This window comes from Balaenoptera borealis, assembly GCF_965194805.1.
Source record: "Balaenoptera borealis genome assembly, chromosome: 12".
NCBI classification, from domain to species: Eukaryota; Metazoa; Chordata; class Mammalia; order Artiodactyla; family Balaenopteridae; genus Balaenoptera; species Balaenoptera borealis.
The window spans coordinates 5,610,251-5,632,544 of NC_138869.1; the positions used below are offsets into that span (position 1 = coordinate 5,610,251).

The window sequence follows — 22,294 nt, forward strand, 5'->3', positions numbered from 1 at the left end:
CTCTGTGCCGGGCACTGGGGGTGCAGCAGCAGGTGGAACATGGCCCTGTCTTCAGGGTCTAGGAGGGGAGACAGACACATTTGATGGGCAGAAGTGAGGAAGTTAGACAGTGCCGAGTGGTGGAGAAGGCATGTGTCCACTGGGCGGACGTGCACTGGTGCTCAATTTGCCTGGCGGAGGCAAGCGCTCCCTCACCTGTGACCCAGCAGCTCTCGTCCAGGCCTGGGTCCTGCAGCCCTGTCCCCACACCTGCACCCGCAGCACTCCTGCATAGGAGGGGACCCGTCACACCACACCCAGCAGAAAACTGGAGACGACCCAGGGGCTCGTGGATGGGAGACTGGACGGGGGGCCTGTGTGCACCGTGAGATGCACGGTGTCACGACAGGTAAGCTGCAGGTGCAGGCAACACGGGCACCAACTCCAAGTTCAGAATCTCACCAAACAAAGCAAGTTATCGATTAGGCACATGTACTACGTATGTGGTAAGTCTCTACACAATTATAGACACATATCAATAAAAAGAAAAGGCATGTTACACGCCAAATTCAAGAGAGCAGTTCCCTCCGGCTGGGGAGCAGGCAGGAGAGCTGGCTGGGGGAGGAGCACGTGGGGAGACAGACGTTGATGGTAATGTTTTGGTTTATATTGTAATTTAAGTCAGTAAATGCACGGAGGCAGGGACTGACAGAGCTGTCAGCCAGCAGTGACCACAGAGAAAGTCAGGTTCAGAGTCAGCCGAGGAGAACAACCAGCTCTGTCCGGAGTGGGCAGGGACGAGGTGCCCTGGGAGCTGGGGTTTAGGGATGGATGGGAATTTGCCAGGTGGAGGTAGTCCCAGGGAGAGGAGCCTCAGGGGCAAAGCTCAGAAGCGTGTCCGCGGGGAAGATGTCGAGCCTCCGGGGGCCGGGGCTTAAGCGTTGCCAAGCGCTGTCGAGTGGGCCGTGGGGTGGGAGGTTCCAGGGAAGACCGCTCGCACTCGTGGGGGAGCCAGGCCAGCAGGAGTCCTGGTGGGGCAGCAGAGGGGGTTCCCTGGGTGGGGGCACTGATCCCCCGTGGAATTTCAGTTCATCAAAGGGTCTTCCTCAACCACAAGGTTTGAAAGTCACGCTGTAAGAAGTGGGAACCCTTGTAGAGGCTGGTGCCGAGGAATTACTTCATCAGACGTGTTAGGGAGCTGGCCCGGAGGGGCTCCGGGGTTGAGGGCCAGGGGACAGCTCCCGGCTTGGGGGAGGAGGCATGGCTGGGTCCTGCCTCGCTGGGCAGACGCTTAGTGTAAGATAATACTCTCCGGTTACTCTGAGGTGCATTCCTGAAAACCTTTGTTTCCCGTTGCCCTTACAGACCATTTCAGAGATGTTTTATGTTTCTCTTTGATTGATCTTGGCTGTGGCTTTTGACACTGTGCTTCTCACTTTCTCTGCCCCCTGACCTCCTGGTTAGGTCGTTAATGGTCTTTAAACAAACACTTGAGTATCAGGCTCTCCAGGAAAGGACGGGGCTTCTGCGGCTCATGTCAGCACGGCACCCCCTCTATGGGGAGAAAACGAGGGTTCCGCACACCCGACTTCGTAGACGGGGTGCTCGCGACCTGAAGGTCAGAGTTGTCTTTGGTGTGATGATTTTTGATGGCGGGTTTTCTGAAATCGATTTCACGTTTCTCTGCTGCACTAACCAGAGGTCCCAGCACAGATTTGATCTTATCACTGCGCCGTGGATCTTGGTGTAGACGTTTGTTCATTTTGTGAACGTTTGTTGGGGTCTTTTCTGTGTCTGTTCCTGATTTAGCCACCGTGGGTGCAGAAATGTGCTGGTGTGTTGGTCGGTGCGACGGTTTGGAAACAGGTCGGGGCGCTCCTTTGCCATCACTCCTGGTGACGTCCGGCCGGCTCCCCCCACTGCAGGCCCTCCCCCCAGCCCCGCCTTTGCACCTGCAGGTCCCCCCATTTAGAGTGGGCTTTCTCTGGCCTCCGCACAGCTGGTTCTTACCATGGGGTCTCGGCTCAGACATGGCCTCCGCAGAGATCTCCCTGACCTCTGACGGCAAACAGCCCGACTCCCCCACCCCCGGGCCGCCTCCAGCGTCACCCTGTGTTGTTTCCTCTGGAGCGTCTCATAAACAGTATACAAATTATGGTGGTATTAGTTACATGTATCTATACACAAACATGTTATGTATCAGTTTTATTTATATTAATATAAATTTTGTTAATATTAGTATATTTGTAACGTTGTTGCTGTTTCTGGACGCTAAGCTCTTTGAAAACATAGCTGGCTCTGTCCCCACTCCCGGAACAGTGCCTGGCACACAGCAGCCCCAGGGGACCGTGTGTCTGGTGAATGAAGAGCCACTCTGCCCTGGAGAAGCCCGCCGGCCGGCAGCGGGCAGGCCCAGAGCGGGCAGTGACAGCACAGCAGGTGGTGTGGGTCAGGAGGGGCTGGGGCAGCACTGAGGCGAGGCGGCAAGTCCTGCCCACGGGGGTCTGGGCAGACTTTCCAGAGCAGGGCTGTTCGTCCTGGCCTTTCCAGGCAGCCGGGCATGGCTTGGCAGGCGTGGGGCTGGCAGGGAAGCAAACCTAAACAGAGGGCTGGGGCAGAAAGCGTGGGATGGGGCCTGGGGGTGGAGCAGGAGGAGAGGGGACCCCGGTGGTGCGGGATGGGCTGCGGTAACCGCTGCCTGCGTCCCGGCCTGGGTGCCCTGTGAGCCTGGCGCCGCGTCTGCAGGGTGGAGCCTGCCCCGTGCAAGGGGCATCTGACCGGGTGCCGGTGAGTGTTGGTGGCGCCGGGACGGGGGCTTCTCCAGCTGGAGCCCCCCAGCCTTGAGGCTCGGCCTCAGAGCTCCCTCTCTTGCTCCCGACCAGGTGGTGAGGAAGGTGAAGTCCATGCAGATGTTCCACACACCCGTCACGTCTGCTGGGCAGGGGGACCGGCTGGGCATCTGCGTCACCCAGTTCGACCCCAAGCTGCTGGAGCGTGGCCTGGTGTGCGCCCCCGAGTCCCTGCACACGGTCCATGCAGCCCTCGTCTCCGTGGAGAAGATCCCGTATTTCCGGGGATCCCTGCAGACCAAGGCCAAGTTCCACATCACCGTGGGCCACGAGACGGTCATGGGCCGGGTGATGTTCTTCAGCCCCGCCCCCGACAGCTTCGACCATGAGCCCGTGCTGGACTCCTTCGACTTCTCCCAGGAGTACCTCTTCCAGGAGCAGTACCTGTGCCCGGGCTCGGTGCCGGCCGAGACGGACCGTGGTGAGGCCGACAGCAGGGTGGGCCAGGCCTCCGAAGGCCGCTGCCCCCGGCAGCAGTGGGCCCTCGTGGAGTTCGAGAAGCCCGTCACCTGCCCGCGGCTGTGCCTGGTGATTGGCTCCAGGCTGGACGCGGACATCCACGCCAACACGTGCCGGCTGGCCTTCCACGGCGTCCTGCTCCACGGGCTGGAAGATAAGAACTACGCCGAGAGCGCCCTGCCCACGCTGCGAGTGTACAAGCTGAAGCACAAGCACGGCATCGTGGAGCGGGTGAGCAGCCTTCCCCCTCCCTCCTGCCCACCGCCCTGCCTGGCCTGACAGCCAGGAAGGCCTTGGAGAGCTGGCTCCAGCGCCTGTGGTCTCCAGACGGGGAGCCCGGCGGGAGTGGCCTGCGTCCTCTCCGCCAGTTAGAGCCAGGCTGACACGCAGGCGGGGCCCGTGAACCCGCCTGGCCCGCCTGGTCAGCGCAGGTGGTTCCTTGGGTGCCCCCCGACCGCCATCATCTGTGCCTGGGAGCCCATGCCTACCGGGCCACAGGTGAGTGGGTGGACAAGCACGCAGGCCTCACTGGCCCTGTGGCGTATGCTCGTGGGGGTCAGGGATGGCAGTGGGTGGTCCTGGGACTCGACCGCGTTCCGCTGACTCGGAGCAGCAGTGCCGAGACCCCAGTGTCAGGGAACTCAGGTTCGTGTGGGGTCTGCCCTGAGGCTCGCAGCAGGCCCTGTGGTTCTGACCCTCAGGCAGCAGAGGAGGGTCACCCCTCCTGGTCCAGGCCTGAGTCAGCGCGGGCGCCGGGTGACAGGAGGAGGTGTCCAGGGCCTGACGTGGGTGTGCCGGGGTTTCCATCACTCACTCCCTCTGGTCTCGCCCCCTCCCCCGGGCCCCCCGGATCCTCCCTGGCTGCTCAGGCCCTGCGCCCCTTCCTCTGCAGCCCCGTGGGGAGATGAGAAGACGCCCTTCCTTACCCACTCGCAGGTCCAGATGCAGGATCCTCAGCTCCGTGGGCTTGGGCATAGCCTGCGGCCCAGCCAGCGCAGCCGGGGCTCCTGTGTTGCCTCGTGCACACCCTGGAGCTGGTGCACACGGCTGCCCTCCGCTAAGTTGCTTACTCTGTGGGCCCCTGTTTCCTCATTTGTAAAAATCACGTGGACGTGGGACTTCCCTGGTGGCGCAGTGGTTAAGAATCCGCCTGCCAATGGAGGGAACAGGGGTTCGAGCCCTGGTCTGGGAAGATCCCACACACCGCGGAACGACTAAGCCTGCGAGCCACAACTACTGAACCCACGTGCCGCAACTACTGAGCCCGTGAGCCACAACTGCTGAAACCTGCACGCCTAGAGCCCGTGCTCCGCAACTAGAGAAAGCCTGCGCTCAGCAACAAAGACCCAACCCAAACAAAAATCAATCAATCAGTCAATCACATGGATGGAGGTGGGCAAATGAGGGCTCAGTGCCCGGGACAGTAAATGCCCTGCACCGCCCCACGCCTCCGACTGCTGCCACAGCCCGGGCCCGGCCGCCCCTCCCACCCCCCGGCCCCGGCAGCTTGCGTAGTTCCACCCACATCACTAGAAAACGAAGGTGTTGCACCAGCTCCCACTCACTCACCTCTCCAGGCCGCCGGGATGAAGACAGCACCGCACCCTCGCGCGCACGGTGGGCCCAAGGCGTGGCAGGCCGGCGGGCTGGGCGGGGGCTGCCAGGGGACCCGGGCGGGGGCGAGCAGAGGACCAGGCACGGCAGGTCTCCCGCCGAGGCCACAGGGACCCAGCGTGCACGGGCTCCAGGCCCGCTGGATGGGCCCCTGCAGACCAGGTGTCGGGTGAGTCTCTTCCCCTCAGTTTCCTTGCTGGAAAAATGGGGGCCGTGCTCCCCACCTCTCAGGGCGGTAGAAGGAGGGGAGACCACTGTGTGTGAAGTGCCAGCGCAGAGCGCCGGGCTCGGTGCTGATCACCTGGACTTCCCTCACGGCGCGGCGGCCCGGGCTACCGGATGGCTGCACCTTTCTCTCCCCCGTGGTGGGGTCAGGCCGGGCGTGCCGGCCACCCTGGGCCTGGCATCCACTGGCGCCGGACAGGGAAGGCCTGAGGGCATGGCCAGAGGAGCCTGTGGCCTCTGCCCAACCCAGGGTAAACACGCAGACGCCACCAGGAGCGCTGGCCGGCTTTGAAGTCTGAAGCGGCCCTGCCTGCCGGCTCCCAGCTCTCCCCGCTCCACTGCTGATGGCTTGTTAGACGTGCCCGGGGCACCGGGTGCGGGCCGGCCTGCGACTGCCTCTGGTCAGCGCGGTTCCTCGCCGTCCGGCAGGCTAGGCCCCCAACTCCTGGAGGGAGCAACGCTGCGGTCCAGCCAGCCGCTCGGCCAGCTCTGCTGCCCCTTGCCCCCCACTCCGCTCCCAGGCTGCTCGAGGAACAGAGGTTCTTCCTGCAGCAGAGGCCGAGTGGGCCCTGCCCTGGGGAAATCCGATGGCTGCCCAAGTGTGCTGGCCCAAACCCAGGCCTCTCTCCTGCCGTCCAAACAGCATCTGATAGCCAAGACTCTCCCTCAGCTGCTGAAATGCGTATTGGCCCCCCTTTGAAAATTGCCCTTTTTGTTGCTGTATAGATGCAGGGTCAAGGCAGCTGGACACGGTGGAAAGAGCTGGCTCTGGATCCGATGTACTGAGCAGGTGCTGCTGCCTCGGCCCGGCCGTGGACCAGTCACACCCTTCCCCCACCCCCGGAGCCCGTCGCCTGTTTAACGGAGTTGGTGGGGAGTTGACGCGACCACGCGTGTGAGGGTGTGGCGTGAAGTGTGAGCCCGGCACGCAGTGAGTGCCCGGCAAAGAGTTAGCCTCCCTTTTTCTCCTGGAGAGCGCAGCTGCCTCTGGGGACGGTGCCTTTGTACCTCCTCGTCAGCACCGGCAGGGGCTTTGCCCGCGTTGGTGCCTGGTGACGGGAACAGAAAGAGGGAGGGAGGCTCCGTGCGTCGGGGTCGTGGGCCGCCGGGCTCGTCACTGCCAGGCCAGGTGCCCGCTCGGTGCTGGGCAGGCCCAGTTTTGAGGAAGACGGCCTGGTCGGCCTGGGAGCGGGCGTGGCATGGTCCCCCTCGGGTGATGCCCAGAGCCCGGCCGCCCAAGGCCTCCCCGCCTGGGCCTCTGGAACTCGCTTGCCCAAATGAAACAACTTGAAGGCTAACGTCCGTTCCTGGGTTTGCACCAGGGGATTACAAGGGGTTGATCGTTGCCCGCCAGTGTACTTGGGCATCAGACACGCCTCGCCCTGCGCTGAGGGGGGAAAGGGTGCAGTCTTGGCAACTGGTTTCTGCGGCCAAAAAGGATGGATGAGGCCGGGCATCGTCGTCCAGGGACCTGGGAGTTGTCGTTCCCGGTGACTCCGAGGGTCCATTCGCGGCAGAGGTCTCCCCCGGCTCCCGTCCTCCAAGGGTTGGATAACTCACTCTCGGGGTTCTGGGTGGGCTGGAGGAGCCCCCGCCGCAGGTACTGCTTCCGTCATTCTCTCAGCTTCATATTCTGCTCATCGAGGTTCTGGCCTCTGGGCAGGTGTCCTGCTACCGGGTCTCAGGTGTTCTTGCCAGCACCAACACCCCTCATCCTAGCAACAGCCTTTTCCAGAGGAAGGAACTGAGGTTCAGAGAAGCCCCATGCCCCAGATTGCAGAGCTGGAGGAGGCAGATCAGGGCCCCAGCCTAGCCAGCCCTCTCTGCTCAGGGCTCCGCTTCACAGCCAGCTGCCCCTGTCTCCTTGCTGCCACTTCTCCAATTTGAATTAGAATAGTCGCTTCAGAACTTGGGCAATTCCCAAGCCTCATCACGGCAGCCGGCCCTGAGAGAGACACACACGTGTAATGACATAATTACGTGCGCCGCCAGCCAAGTCCCCACTCAGAGGCCGGGGACAGAGGGGACCCGCCTGGCATGGAGGTGAGGGCCCGGGCTCTGTGAGCGGCAGTGACTGCACTTGGGGAACACGGCCTCCAGCCACCAAAGGCCAAGAGACGAAGCGGAGAGTTCACGCAGACACTGCAAGTCCTCCTCGGAGCTATGGCTGTAACTGTGGCGGCTCAGCACCGCTCCCGGGGACCTGCCGCCGCAGATTCCACGCGCGTTGCCTGTGGCTCCTCGTCACAGGGGTGGGTTCAGAAGGAAAGCCTCCGTCTAGTCTCAGAAGGTCTTCCCTTGTTGGATGTGCTGGTGTGTCTGATCTCTGAGGTCTCTGCTTTGGCTGGAAGAGTCATCTGGAGAAGAGGTCAACCATCAGGGGCACGCACGTTCCAGAGACGGAGGGGCTGAGCTTCACCATTTCCCACAGCCCAGGACAGATGCCGCCTCTGGTCTTCCTGCAGCACTGCAGAGGCCTCCCGCAGACAGGCCTCCCCTCTGACCAGCGTCATTAAATGGGGGCTCCTGCAGCAGCCGTTTGCTGAGCCCCTCTCACGGCCCCACCCCCTGTAACTACTGGAGGGGTGTGTTCTGGGGGCGCAGAAATGTGCACCTACCGCCAGTCCGGAACACTCCTGGGGGGACATTGCAAAGGCCTGGCCGGCTGGGGTTTGAGTTTCCACTGTGCCCCTGGCTCTGGCATTCGCGACCCTCTCAGATCTCGTCCCTGAGCTCAGCTCTGACCTCTGCAAAGTGGCCGTGGAAATCCCTTGCAGACAAGGGCTCCGCGAGGGCTCAGTGGGACGCACTGGTGCCTCAGTCCGCACAGGCTGGGGTCTCCGAGGGGCTGGGGGTCGGGGGTCTCCGCGGGCTCTCCTCCCAGCCACAGGCAGCCTCAGCAGCCAGGCTGACCTCGGGACCAGCCTCTGGCCGTGGGGAACGCGGAATGACTGGTCCGGAACCATCGGGTCGCTTCCGCCGAAGTCCTGGCACCTGCTGGACCAGGCGGGGCTGCTGGCGAGGCTGGGACAGAGTTCCACGTGCAGGCCGTCCTGGCGGGGGGTACAGGTGGGGGTCCTGCGAAAGCGACGGGGCCACCCTTCGCCACTTGGGGCTGGTGACGCCTGCTCGCCTCGACTCCCCTGTCCTGAGGTCGGAGGAGCTGCCTCCATTCAGTTCGCCCTGCAGCCTTCGGGGACACCCGCAGACGGTGCCGTGCGGAGGGCAGAGCCGGGTCCGGCCCGCGAGGGGAGCCCTGTGGGTCTGGAGGACAAGGAGGAGTTCTCGTGTGGGAACGAGACTGCGAATTACAAAGGGCTGTGCAAGTGGGAATGATTATTCTTATCATTGCCTGTATCCGATTCATCCATCACTGGGGAGAGGAGGAATGCACGTACCTTTTATCTAGCGCTATGAATCAAACAGAATAGGATATGTTTTTCCAAAAGGTTTTTAGGGTAAATGGGACAGTTTCTGCTTTTCAAAACAGTCCATCCATTTGGCCCTTGGCCAAATCGTGGCATCTTGGGCAGAAACAAGATGTTTCTGAGCCTGGCCCCCGGGGGCCCCCAGGAGCAGGTCCCCCCACTGGCAGCACGTCGGCCCCACGCGGCCGCCCGAGCTGGTGCCTGGTCGGACTCCATGCAGCTGCCCCGGGCCGGCACACGGGGCTGGGAGGGCAGGAGGAAGCCTCCCCAGTCTCTCCCGTGGCCCCCTTGTGGGACCCGGCATTCTGAGGCCTGGTAGAGCTGGTCTTTACACACGCGTGTGCACACATGCCCCCTTCCCTTCTCTCTGCATAGAGGCCTGGCACCGTCCTGGCACTGGAGAGGAGCCAGGCAGGTCCAGGGAGGCCTGTGCCTGAGCCACCGGAGGCCAGGGCTGGGGGGACTCACACATCGCCCACCCCAAGCTCAAGCGCTTGGGAGAAGGTTCCAGAGGAACACAGCTCATGGCGAAGCCAGGGCTGCCCCAGGCCAACTTCCTCACACGCACGTGTGCCTCTGCTCAGCCTGGGCCTCCACACGGACAGCCACGAGCCAGGGGAAACGGGGCTTCAGCAGGGAGAGCCGTGGGGGCACTGCAGAGGCGGGGCCGCGGTCTGCGTGGTGGACGTGGGCCAGGCCAGAAAGGGGCCCTAGGCGGGGACGCGCGTGCGTGTGGCGGGCGGGACGGCAGAGGCCGGGTTCTCAGAGCCTCCTCGGTGCGGGGGATGCTGGCGAGAGGGTGGGGCAGGCTCGGGAGTGGGCGCCATCCCCTCGGCCTGCAGTGCCGTGAAAGCTTTCCTGAGGAGCGCTGCCCGCTCACTGGGGACCAGTGGGCGGGCGGCCATGCAGAGGTGGGCAGCTGCGGACTCTCGTCACCTCTGCCCGTGGGCTCTGTGGCCGTGGACAGGCAGTGCCTCCTCCTCCCATCTGTCAGGTGGGAAAGTGCCACGTGTGGACGAGTTGAGCGTGTCCAGCCAACCAAGTGCCCACAGCCGGCCTGGTGCAGCCCGGGCCCAGCAGGTGTCCGTGGCGGGAGGGAGTGGCGAGAGGGGCCGGGCATCACCCGTGACACCACGGGCGGGCCGCCTGGGCAGTGTGGCAGCCCAGCGTTTCCCAGGCACTAACGCTCTCTCCGGGGCTGGGTGTGGGCACAGGTGATGGACGACTACAGTGTGATCGGCCGCTCCCTGTTCAAAAAGGAGACCAACATCCAGCTCTTCGTGGGGCTCAAGGTGCACCTGTCCACTGGGGAGCTGGGGGTCATTGCCAGCGCCTTCGGCCAGAGTGGCAAGTTCAAGGTCCACGTCCCTGGTGAGTGTGGTCATTTCTTTCTGCTCATGGGAGCCGTGCAGGGAAGGTGGGGACGGCACCCAAACACGGCTCCTCGGCTCAGGGTCTTGGCCCGCCCATGCCAACGTCGCAGGCTCAGCCCACATGGCACCGTGGCTTCTGGTCCCGCCACCTGTGGCTGGAAAGCCAGTGTGTGTCCTGGAGGAGCCTGGTGTGGACCCGGGATCTGGTCTGACCGCCCACTGCACCATCCCGTGGCCTGTGCGTGGACGGGACGGTGCTGCTCTAACAGGCGGTTCCAAGGGGCACGGTTGGTGAGGGAGACCACCAGGGCTGGCACACGGTCCCGGAGCCAGAGGGTTTCCCAGAACGTGCGTTGGCACCTCCTTTCCTGCCTCCCGCTCGGTTTGAGGTGGGACTTGTCCACGGTGGGGTCGAAGTGCGCGTCTGCCGCTGGGACAGAGCTCCCAGGTGTCCTCAGCTCCCCCCGTTACTCCTCGCAGCCCAGCTTCCTGAAGTCCCGCTGCGCCAGGTGTGGTGGCCGTGGTCGGGGGAGGGGGCAGAGCGAACCCGTGCAGGAGGTGTGGACCATGAGCTGCGCAGGAGGGGAGGCCGTGGGCAGCTGGAGAAGTCCTGGGAAGAGGGGCAGCTGAGTAGGGCCTGGCCACAGGGAGGGAGGGCGCCCCATGGACACCAGGCGAGGGGAGCTCCGCGGAGAGGGAGACGCGGAGGCCCTGAGGACGGGGCGGGGGACGGGGGGTGGGCTGCAGAGCCCCGGGGCAGGCGAGGACCGGCCCGAGGGGTGCTTCCATTAGCGGATCCGCGGGGTGCACGCGCGTGCCTTCACACCCGCTTGTGGCTATGCTGTTTGGAGCTGCGGGACTAGGGGATGGGAAGCCGCGGGCGGGCTGCATCTGGTGGGCATGGGGCCTCAGAGCACGGCTCCTCCGGCGGACTCTCCGTGTGGGGTGGTGCCCGCCCGGCTGGGAAGCAGGGTCCTCTCCTGAGAGCCTGGCCCAGCTGTTTTCTCGCGAGTCCCCCTCTGCCCCTCGCGAGGGAGGGCGGCTGTCAGCAGAGGCCCGCTTCCTGCGGCCCGAGCTGTGGGAATGTGCCTTGAGGCCTCTGCCGAGGCGGGAGCCCCGTCACGGATGAGGGACCCCAGGCAGGCAGGGGTACCCGTGGAAGTCAAGCCACAACACCGGGCTTCAGGCTCCCATCCTGTCCTCCCCGCTGTCCCTTGGCCGCTCCTGGTCGTCACTTTAGCCAAACTGGGCCCCAGGGAGCACGTGCAGGCCCGTGTCCAGACATCAGTCCCCAGGGCCCCAGCCTGCATATGTGGGGCCCTCTGGGCACTGGGGGGCGAGAGCCAAGCTGCCTGAGGGGAGAGGCCCACCCCGGGCGCTCGCCCACCAGGCCTCGGGGCCCTGCTGGTCCACACAGAGGGACGGAGGGCAGCGTCCGTGTCCTCTCCCGGGGTGGACGGCATCATGCCAACCTTGCCCTGCTCCCCTTCCTCTAGCCCGAGGCAGACTCAGAGTTGGGTGTCCCAGAGCAGGAACGTGGGAGGGGGCGTGTTTGGGGCCCTGGGTACTGGGGTGGGGCAGGGGGCCGTGGTGACGCTGCTTCGGGCAACTCGAGTTCACATTCCTGCCGTAGGTCAGTGTTGCCTTTTAATAGGTCTGCTTCCTGTTTGTGGCTCTTAAGCTTTTTATTAAATATGACTGGTCAGATTCCTTCATCCCACCCACTCCCACTCCCGCCCTCCCCGCCTCCACCGACCCTGCTTGTCTTTTCCTGTCGTCCCTCCCCTGAAGAATTACTTTTAACCTTTCTGAAGTGCTGATTGTGAAAGAACCTTAAGTAAAGCGGACGTCCAGCGCCAGGGGGAACAGCAGTGGGGCTTCTGGCCCAAGTCGGGGCCGAGCCGGGTCGGGAGCCCGGGGTTCTGGGGCCGCGCACTTGTCGGCCCCCGGAGCAGGGGGCGTCTGGGGGGCCGCAGACCGTGGACGGGACGGCGTTCAGTGTGGCGTACGGGCCTCCCGCTGGCTCTGCAGGACAGCCGGCCAGAACGGCGACGGAGGAGCCCTCCGGGTGTCCTCCCCTGCCCCGCCCGCAGGCCCAGGTGCACTGGGGCCTCTCACCTCGGAGGCAAGGCCCACAGGGCCAAGCCGGGGTGTCAGAGGACGGTGGCAGGCGATAGGGAGCAGGGGCAGAATGGTAAACAGGGACCACTGCTCGGGCCTCGCTGCTCCCACGCGATGGGACGCAGGCCCAGGAATCAGACTTCATCTGGTTCAATATTTATGGAAAATTTCCTGATTGAAAACTAAAACTGTCTGAACTAAACGAAACCTGCCTTTGGGCTGGGTTTGGCCATAGTGACTTGTGACTCCTACTTGAATTTCAGGATGGGCACTTGGGCCTCGGGTTCAGGAGTCCAAGCTGAGCCGTAATAAGGGAGCAGTGTCTTACGGAGCCATCACTACTGGCTTCTGAGACAAGGGTCCTGACCCTCGAAACCAGACGGGCTAGAGGGACGGCCCCATCCTGACGCCCAGGGAGCCTTCCCAGAAAGTCCTGGGCGGCCTCAAGGTTGGAAGGCCCCACGTTCACACAGCTGCTCCCTTCAAAAGGGTTGTCTCCGTGTGTAAGGCCCGGGGGCCGGAGGCCCTACGAGATGAGTTGGGGACCCACCGGGCAGCATTGCTGGTGACGAGGGTGGTGGGAGGACAGAGACGGCTCCTCCGGACAGACCTGCCTCTGTCCTGGCACCACACCGCTGGCATCGGGTGGCCCTCTGCCGGTGCCTCTGAGCGCCCCGAAGGGCGTGAGCAAGCCGAGCGGGGGCAGGGGGTGGCGTGGAGACGCGGCAGGGTAGGCTTGGGGAGCGGGGCCTGGGGTCCACCAGAGGCAGGTCTCGAGTAAGAGGCTGACTTCATTTGATTCGCGATTTTAAACGACTGCCTAGAGAATGGTTTAAGGAAGGCTGGGGGGGAAGCGGAACGGCAGAAGTCTGCTGCAGTGCACAAGTGACCGTGCGGTCTGTGTCGTGTGCATGGGAAGCCCAGGAAGGCTTCCCGGGGGAGGGGACAGTCAAACAGAATCCTGCCCCATCCGTGGACCTCCTCAGGCCAAGCACAAGGAGCCGAGGAGGCCGCGCTTGAGGCCTGAGTGTGTGGGCGCGTTTGGGGAGCACGGCAAGAGCAGTGGGAAGGGCCACAAGCCGGGGCCGCGGAGGGCGTGAGGGCCGGGCCTGGGTCACCGAGTCGGGAGCCAGCATGGTCCTGAGGTTCCCCGCGGGGCGGAGCACAGCCTCAGCTCTCAGTGCCCCCACTGCGAGTCACCACCCTGTTCTCACAGTATCCCTAAGGACACGCGCAGCTCTGCACAGCAGATGGGCAGCTCTCTGGTCTGGGCTGCTCAGGGTCCTGCCAGCCCTGCACCAGCCCTAGCCTGGGTCCCGACACCCACAAGGAGAGCCCCGTCCTGTCTCCACAGGCCCAGCTCAGCGACACCACGAGACTGCAGCGCCCCCGGGCCGGCGCCGGCCAGGCGTCCAGGGCTCGGGACCAGGTGTTCGCTTGCGCCCCAGTCGCATGTCTTAGGGGGGGGAGAGTGAGGCTTGGGACCAAGACCCGTAGACAAGTTTAGCAGCATGGCTGGCGCCCTGCCCACCACCAGCCTGGCCTCGTGCCCGCTTGGTCCAGCGTCCGGCGAAGCAGCGCTGTGGGCAGATGCCCTTGCCCTGCACCTCGCGGCATCGGGAGCATGAGGGCTGGCCCTCACGGGAGGTGGCCGCAGCCCAGGCGAGCTCTGGAGGAGACGGGAGCTGGAGCTGGGCCTCTATGACTCCCCACGGGCTTCGCACCTGGTCCCGTCTCCAGCTCGGCTGCAGCAGGTCGGGGTGGACAGCCGTGCAAACAAGATCGGGGGAAGCTGTCTGTGGTTTGTTTATTTATTTATTTATATTTGGCTGTGTTGGGTCTTCATTGCTGTGCCCAGGCTTTTCTCTAGTTGCAGTGAGTGGGGGCTACTCTTCGTTGTGGTGCGTGGGCTTCTCATTGCGGTGGCTTCTCTTGTTGCGGAGCACGGGCTCTAGAGCGTGAGCTCAGTAGTTGCGGTGCACGGGCTTAGTTGCTCCGCGGCACGTGGGATCTTCCCGGACCAGGGCTCGAACCCGTGTCCCCTGCATTGGTAGGCGGATTCTTAACCACTGCGCCACCAGGGAAGCCCCTGTGGTTTACTTTTAAGAAAGAGGAGTTTAAGCAACAGCCACTGTCCGGGTGGTGGACAGAGGTCCCTGGATGTGGTCGCTCAGCTGAGGACCCTGCGGGCCGGGCCGCTTCCCCACAGGCCTCCACGTTCCGACCCCGCTCAGGAGGGCAGCGCACTGCGTTCAGAGCGTCCATTTCCCTCTGGTGAAATGGGGGTTGTCATCCAGTTGCGAGGGGCTGTGAGGACCAGGCCAGTGCACAGAGCCGCCCTGATGGCCTGCTGTGTGTGCGCCCGGGCCTGGGAGCACGGGCCCCGCCGGGCACGGGCTGCGGGCCAAGGCCACCAGGTCCTGTGATCAGCCACCACTCAGCTCCACACAGCACAGCCACGGTAGAACCAGCTCTTCCTGCTTTTCAAGAGAGTCTGAGCATCTGGATCTTTGCGTGACATCTCCCTGTTCTCAAACGTGGGCCCGTATCTGGCCTCCGTCGGTCCAGGCCCTTGACGTGCTGCCTCTTCCTCCTGCTGCAGCCCTCGGCCTGCTTCCCTGAAGGGTACGCGGAGGCTCCGAGGATCTGAACGCCTGGCCCAGCAGACCCTGGGGTCCCCAGATGGAAGTAGGCGCTTCTCATGGGCGCTGCTCCACTGAGAGGCTTCTGGAAACCCAGTGAGGAGGGAAAGTGGAAACTCATCTTGGTGCCAGAGGGAGGGGCCGCAAGGAGTCCTGGTCGTGGGTATTGTTGTGTTCCCATAAATAGGCCTTCAGACAACGGGCCTTTGGGCTGCATGTTCCCTTTGAGGTTTAAAATGAAGCTGGTTTTCTCTTCCTGTAAAATGTGTTCTCCCCACACACACCCCCAGCCACGCAGTCGCGCCTGCAGACTCTGCTTGGAGCGGATTCTTGGGCAACCTCAAGAACCTGTGCTTGGGACCCTACCCCCTGGGGGCAGCCCCCGCCAGGACCACTCCGGCTTTTACTGAAACTACTGGCAGGCTGGGGTTTGTGCGGGCTTGGCATCCCTGCCCGTCCTGGGAGGTCGGAAGCAGGGCGCCTTCAAAGAGCAAGAACTCTGGAGTCCGCCAGACCCGAGCTGAAATCCTGGCTGGAATATAACCTTTCTGAGCCTCGGTTTCCTCGACTGTAAGGTGGGTTTTTGTGAGGGTTTTTCTTCCCAACTTTCTGAATAACTTCAAGCGTATGGAAGAGTTGAAAGAAGAGTTCATTGAACACTCATGTTCCTCGGGCTGCACACCTGTTGGCACTTTGTCACGTGTGCCCTCCATGTGCTGACCGGCCCGGCCGCTGCTGTGGAGGTGCAGCCGCCCCCGCACACCATCCCGCGGCCCTGAGGACTGGGCATCTCCCGCGCAGCGCCGGCCCGCCCTGGCTTGAGGCCGAGGTACGGCCCGCTGTCTGGCTTCCCCGGCGCTCTCAGGAGTGCCCCGCAGAGCCCGTCCCTGGAGGAGGGCTGGGGGAGGAGCACGCCCTGCGTCTGGCGGTCGTGTCCCCTGGAAGAGCCCCCGTCGCCCCGCGTGGCTGACGTGGGTGTGAGCAGGTGAAGGCAGCCGCAGCTGACGCTCAAAGTCATCTGTGAAAAGAATCAGAACACGAAGTTGTACGTGCCACGTCCTCTCGACCACGTGAAAAGAAGCTTTGCAGAGAAAAGAAAGAAGAAACCAGGTGAAAACATTAACGATGGGACTGTGGGAGACTTTTTCCCTTTTTATTTTTCTTTTGACACGCAGATTTCGTTGAATGAGCCTGGTGCGTCCACAGCTCTGGGCCAAAGGCATGGAGACTCCCCCGCCCAACTCAGATCCTGGGTGCCAGGCCCCGGCTGGGTCCTAAACCCAAGCCCAGACCCAGGGCCCACCCTCAGCCGCCCTCAGCCGCCCTCAGCCGCTCGGTCCCCTGGCGGGCCAGCTGTATCACGGGGGCAGACCCCCCCCCCCAGGCCACCACCATCTGAGAGACCGCGGGAGGGAGCCGAGGCTTGGAGGCCTTCTCCGGGCCTGAAGGATGGGTCACCCTGAGCCCCGAGGCCAGGGCCCGTGTTGGGCCCATGCCCCGCGTCCGAGGGCCAGCACCGTCCAAGGAAGGCAGGTGGGCTGCACCGCAGCCGGCGGGCGGCTCAGAGGGGAGCGAGGGAGCTCAGTGAGAGGCCGGGGAGGGGCTGGCCGGGCTCGCTGCAGGCGGGGGGCACTGAGGGGGTTTGGGCAGAGGAGGCCAGGATCTGAGGCATGTGAGGACGGTGGTCCAGGGAGGCTGCAGACCCCCCGTGGAGCCCCCGAGAGTTCACAGCAGGCTCCGGAGAGCAGGCGGGGCGGGAGCCTCAGGCTGCCCTCTGTCCCCAGCCCCGGGCCGGCTGCCACCCAGCTGCGGGCCGGCTCACTCCGACGGCTGCCTTCTGCCCGGACAGCCCGGCCCACTTCAGCCCCACGGGGGCCCGAAGCCGGCTTTGTCGGGGCAGCGACCCTGAGGTGAGGGGACCCTCCCCAGGTGGTCACCGGCCTCCCCCTAGGTCCTGTCACCGGCTGGCCAAGGAGACTCCGGAAAGCAGCTCGGTTGGGAGAAAAGAGGGTTGGAGAGAGTTGAGGGGTGAAAGTCGAGGTTTCAGAAAATCCCTATAAAATGAAAACAGACCATCCGTCTCTCTCACTGGCGTCTCACCCGACAGTGGCCTTTGTGGCTTTCACCCCCCGTCCGTGGGGTAAGCAGCTCTGAAACCCAGTGCAGAGCCAGCTCGGGCTGCCAGCCGCCCACCGCTGCCTCTCCTGGAAGCCAGCCTGATGGAGGGGGACCTTCACCAAGCGCAGGGAGCACTTGGGGTGTCTTTTCTCCCCCAAAAGAATGGCCAACCTCCTCCCCTTTGGCCATTGAAGCTTTTCAAAGCAATTGTAAAAATTATATGAACCCCATCGAAGAACTGTTACAACAATGTTTATACCCAGTATTTGAAACAAAGACAATGATATTATAAATAATTGTAGATGATGAAGATAGGCAAGAAAAAATAACGTCATTAAAAGAATTTTACAAGACGGACCGTTCATGAAGAAGGATGGAGTAACACAATACGTTAAAAATATCTGCAATTAACATAAACACGGCACAGTGTACAGAAACCATCTGCCGACCAGCCTCACCCTGGGCATGGTCCCTTGTCATCCACGTGGGCCGTGCCAGGGCCTCCCCGTGGCCCCGGTGAGGGCGTGGACCCCAGGAAGAGGGGCCTGGGGGCCTAGTTCCAGCACGAGGAACCGGGGGCTGAGGAGTATCCTCGTTCCCTGCCCCGACCCCGGCTGAGGTCCGCCCGTCCGTGTCCCCACGGCGCCCACTGCTTCTCCGTCACGGCTCTCAGACACTGTGCTGTTTCCCAGGGGGTCCCAGCGATGAGTCCAGAGCCCTTGGCGTGTCTCGGGCAGCGTGTGTGGTGGCAGCACCTAGGGCCACCCGGCAGCTCTCAGCCTCGTCCCCGGGGGACAGACTGCCCACAGCACGGTGGGTCCCCTGTACCTCTTTCTCCTTTTTTTAATCAGTATTTGATTTTGCTTTTAACCTGGGAAAACTTTGGCCGCACAGAACAGAAGAGACACCCATGAAACCAGCAAGATCAAACAGACGTGAATGTCCCCTCACATGCTCAAACCTCTCTCTCTCTCTGTCTCTCTCTCAAGAACCAGAACCCTGCGGGCGATGCGAGAGCCCCACCGCTCTCCCACAGGTGACACCCCCTCCCCGTGCGTCCTGTACTCTCCCTGCCTGAGGTTGTGTCCCCAACAGAGGTGGCGTTGCTGCGGTTTCAGTGGCTCCGTTTTTGGTCTCGCACTGACCTAGGGGGTGCTAGAGCCCTTGCTGCTTCCGTTTCAGAACCCGTGGCCCCGGCAGGGTCCTAGTTGACTCACCTGACTGCTGTGTGTTGTTCCGCAGCCCGTGCACCTGTCACCTGTGTGAGCACGGGTGGGTTGTTTCCACGTCTCCCTGCTTCACAGCGTTTCCCCGGGTGGGCACCGGGAGGCCTGCTTGTCTCGTCCTGGCATGGAGTGAGGCCCCGCCCGCCTCTCCTCTGCCCTCATCCCTCCAGCCCGCGCCTCCCCCATGGCCCGTCTCTTGCCACTCAAAGGATGCAGCCGTTGGACTTTCAGAGCAGCTTGTCCTCGGCCTGGTTTCTTGGAGGCCCAGGGTCAGCCCTAAGTATCAGGCCTCTGCAGGAATCCTCCCCTGCAGAGCAGAGCTGGGGGTGAAGCGAAACCCCAGCGTTCAATCAGAAACTGGGCCCCTGGTTTGCTGTGCCCGATCTCTGCTGGCAACCACTTCCCTCCCATCTGTAACTTGGAGTCAGATCCCCAGGAGGTCATGTCACAGGTCTCGAGGCTGTCCTGTTCCCTCAGGAAGGGGAGTGTGCGAGGATGGGTGAGCAGGCACCTGGAAGCACCTGCGTGTGCCTTGTTCCGACGCCCCGCCCCTGCCCAGGTGCCCATCTCTTCTGTGGTCGGAAAGGCAAGTGCCGATGGCTGGAAAGTGGCCCCTGGGCTGGGCCTTGCCCCAGGTGGTGGGTGATTTCTCTGAGGCAGGATGGGCGCCCAGGGCCTGTGGGGACCTCGGAGGAGCCACCCGAGTCGGGCTCCTTCACACGCCACTCCCCGCCCTGTGCTGCGCCCTCGGCTCAGCTCGGACTGGGGACTCAGGGGCAGGAGAGATTGCTCCTCCCTGCCCTTCCGGGCTCCGTACCTCCAGACAGGCCGGGAGCTGGGGAGGACGCAGGCAGGTGACAGGGAAAGCGCAGCTTCCTCGGTCTGGAGGAACCCGGAGCACTTGTGAGGAAGCGGCATCGTGCGAGACCGGGCCCATGATTCACAGTCACTGGGTGGCCGGGGGGGGGGGGGGGGCAGCGGGTGCGTGCAAACGCCCTGTGGCTCAGCGACAGGCAGGGCGAGCGGTGGCAAATGCAGCGGGAGAGGTCGGCGGGGCCTTTGTCCCCTACCTCAGGACAGGAGAAGCCACTAGAGCCAGGCTGAGCTTATGACTCTGCAGCCATTGCCTGGGTCACCTTAGGCAAGGCCCTTGCATGTCAGTTTTTTCCTCTAAAACGGGGGTCCCGACACCCACTTCCCGGATTATGAAGAATAACAAACCTGTCAGTCTTTGGCCTTCCGGTGGCCCCTGGGGCTGCCAGAGGAGAGACATTGGAAGCTGCCTTCGAACTCCTGGACCTTGAGGTGACCCTCCTGGGAAAATGGGGTGCAGCTTCCCCACCACACAGAGTCCACAGGAGGACCTGGGGCCTTGCCTGCCAAGGGCAGACACTGCAGCCGCCAGCGGGGCCCACGGCACAGGAGGAGGGCGCGTGCCAAAGCTGAGGTGTGCAGGCTGGTCCCCGGTTGGGGTCCTCTCCCCACAGCCCGAGGCCCACCTGAGAGCCCCGAGACAGCAGGAGCTGCGTGGGCCGTACATCTGTGCAGGTGCGTCTGAGCCTGTGTCCACGAGTGTGTGCCCATGCCCCCGAGTGTGAGTCTGTGCCCGTGAGTGTGCTTGTGTGTGTGTTGTTTTTTCATAGGAGGGGGGTGAGTGAGAGGCCAGCTTCCTGACAGGGCAGTTGTAAAACATTCATAAAACTTTTATTGGACTTGCCACCCTTCCAGATAAATATTTTTCGATTTTATGGGCTTGTTTTAGGGCCCTGAGCTTAATCATGGCTTTGTAGCCGCCTTTAAAAAAATTAAATATTGTTTTGGCAAAGGGAGCCCCCTCCCCCCACCCCACCAAAGGCAGCCGCTCTCTGAGCTCATAAATTCCTGCCGCTCTCAACTCCTGCCCTCTCTCCCTCCGTACCCTCACAGCCACACTAGGATGAACCTAGAAAACGAGGGGAGAGGGAGAGAGAAAAAATAACTCCTGTTTCCCACTGCCGCCCCAGCCTTGCGCTGGAGGGGCGTCGGTCCAGCCCATAGCGTCCACAGGAGGAGCCGGCTCGGGGTCCGACGGGGCCCCTGCTGCCTCCTGAGGGCCACTGCCTGCCGTGGACACGGGGATGGGTTTGCCTAGCCCCCGGCTCCTCCCCAGCTCCCTCCTGCCCCACGTGGGTCCTGAGCAAAGCCCCCTCTCACGCCCCCCGCCCCAGGGCTCAGCACGTCACCCGTCGCTGTGCTGCACCTCCTGCACTCATCCCTCTCTGTCCTTCACGTGTCGGTTGTAAGTCTGTGCCCTGGCAGAGGTAACCCGTACACGGCTGTGTCCCCATACCTAGGGCAGGGCCTGGTGCTGTCATGCGTGCCCGGTGGACACCCCAGAGGTGGTGATCGCGGTGTGATAATAAGTGGTTCATGCTGTGTAGACTTGCTTTGTGCTGGACACCGTCCTAAGCTTTCTGTGTCATATTAACTCACATGCGTGTTACGACAACCTTGTAGAGTGCATTCTACTGTTGCCCCATTTTCTGGATGAGGAGACAGGCACAGAGAGGCAGAATGCTCGCGTGAAGCCACACAGCTGATCCGTGCACAGCCGGGCTCTTGGCTGTTCCTCCTGATTCCTGGGGGGACCAAGAGGGAGAGCCTGTGCCCTTCCGGGCGCTGCAGCCTGGACCGAGCCCGAGCCCTGTCCAGTGGGCACAGCCAGCACTTGAGCCCAGCCCTGGGCCGGGGGGTCTGGGACAGGGGCTGAAGCTCAGATGCCTACCCTGCCGGGTCACCAACTCAGGTGCCTCCAGGGACGGGCGGGTGACAGAAATGAGTGGAGCCAATGGGCCCGGCACAGGCCATGGAGGAGCTGCCACGGCCGCCCCGCCCCCCCACTGCTGCAGGGTGGGAATGTGAGGGTAGGTCCTCTGGCTTGTCAGGACAAACTAGTAACGCAGAATCACGTGTCTGGTGTCCTGAACCTGAAGGTTGGTGAGTCACTCATGTATTTCAGAAATGCCGAGGAGGCTGGTTCCCACTCCCAGGCTGGCATTTCTCCTTTTTGTCTCTGATGAGAGTGTGAGCGCCGGGAACGAGGCCCCAGACACCTCTGCCCGTGGGCCCAGAGACGCATCCGCCAGGCCTAGCTAGGGAGGAAGCCTTCTCAGAGGAGGCGGCACTGAACTTGGCCTTGAAGGGGGCGGGGGAGACGGCCTGGGGAAGGCTGTCCCAGGCAGAAGGAGCGTTGGCTCTGCTCTGGAGGGCGCGCTCCTGCGGCCCAAAGAAGGGGGCTGGGGGGACGCTGGGGGGTGGCGTGCGGGGCGCCTGGACGCCTGAAGAGGCCGGGGTTCCCCCGAGGGATGGCGGACGGAGTCCGATGGAGCCTCCAGAAGATCTCCTGGGCCGCCTTGTGAGGGGCAGGGGCAGAAGTGACTGGGAGCTCTGGCTCCAGGAGGAAGGGGTGAGCCGGGATGGAGAGGCAGAGAGAGGTACGAAGACCAGACCAGACACGGGGGCACGTCCGTGTGCTCAGAGCAGTGCGTGGCGCTCACCCCCTGGTGCGGGCAGCGCGGGCCCCTGGCGTGTAAGACCCCTCGAGCTTTACTGGAAAAAGCAGAGAGGAGGAAGCCTTGTTTCCAAGGCTGGGAAGGCAGGGCGCGTTCACGGAGCCGTTCGCTCCAGGCTCCCTGAGGAGACCGCTCACCGCCTCTTCCAGGGAGGGGCTGCTCCCTGCTCGTGCGGCCCACTTCCCAGCACGGACACTGGGATCTGGGGACCGTCCCCAGGTGCCCAGGGGAGCTGCCTCTCCCGAGCCGGCGACCCGCCCCTGGCTGGCGGTGGTGCAGGACCAGCCACCCTTGGGTACACGTGCTGTGATCCGCATGTGTCATACTGGCGCAGAGACACCCACGGACACCAGCTCAGGTCCACGGGCACTGTCCTCCCCACCCCGGGCCCAGGCCCCTGAGGGCACAGAGACGCCTGGTTGGAGCTGCTCTGAGCTGAGGCTGGGCCCTCCTCAGACTCGGGGACAGGCTCCCACATGTAGCATACCCCCGCCCCCCAGCCGCAACGACAGAGCTGAGCCACAGACAGACGAAATCCCGCCCAGGGCAGAGCCTGGGATGGCGTTTTGGAAGGAGGCGGACACGCGCCAGTGGGTGAGGGTCCACGCCAGCCCGTCAGCAGTTGCGGGGGAGAGTGCCGAGGCAGGTGGGTGCTCCGTCCCCATCGTGCCTGCAGGGACCCCCGGGACAGGGGCAGTGCGGGGCGGGG

At 63.3% G+C, this 22,294-nt stretch overlaps 1 protein-coding gene across 11 annotated transcripts in view; it reads left to right on the plus strand.

The window, feature by feature from the left end:
- EEFSEC (eukaryotic elongation factor, selenocysteine-tRNA specific) overlaps nucleotides 1-22,294 on the plus strand; it is a 197,712-nt gene that overhangs the window by 118,596 nt on the left and 56,822 nt on the right. For 10 of the 11 annotated variants that reach the window (XR_014232246.1, XR_014232247.1, XR_014232248.1 and 7 more), the window contains 2 exons: nucleotides 2,862-3,518; nucleotides 9,769-9,925. Coding sequence is in view for 4 of the 11 variants with exons in the window: in XM_082345251.1 (XP_082201377.1) it covers nucleotides 2,862-3,518; nucleotides 9,769-9,925 (814 nt within the window). In the remaining 7 variants the exon portion in view is untranslated. The remainder of the gene's footprint in view (nucleotides 1-2,861; nucleotides 3,519-9,768; nucleotides 9,926-22,294) is intronic. The other variant, XM_082345252.1, reaches the window with a different exon arrangement.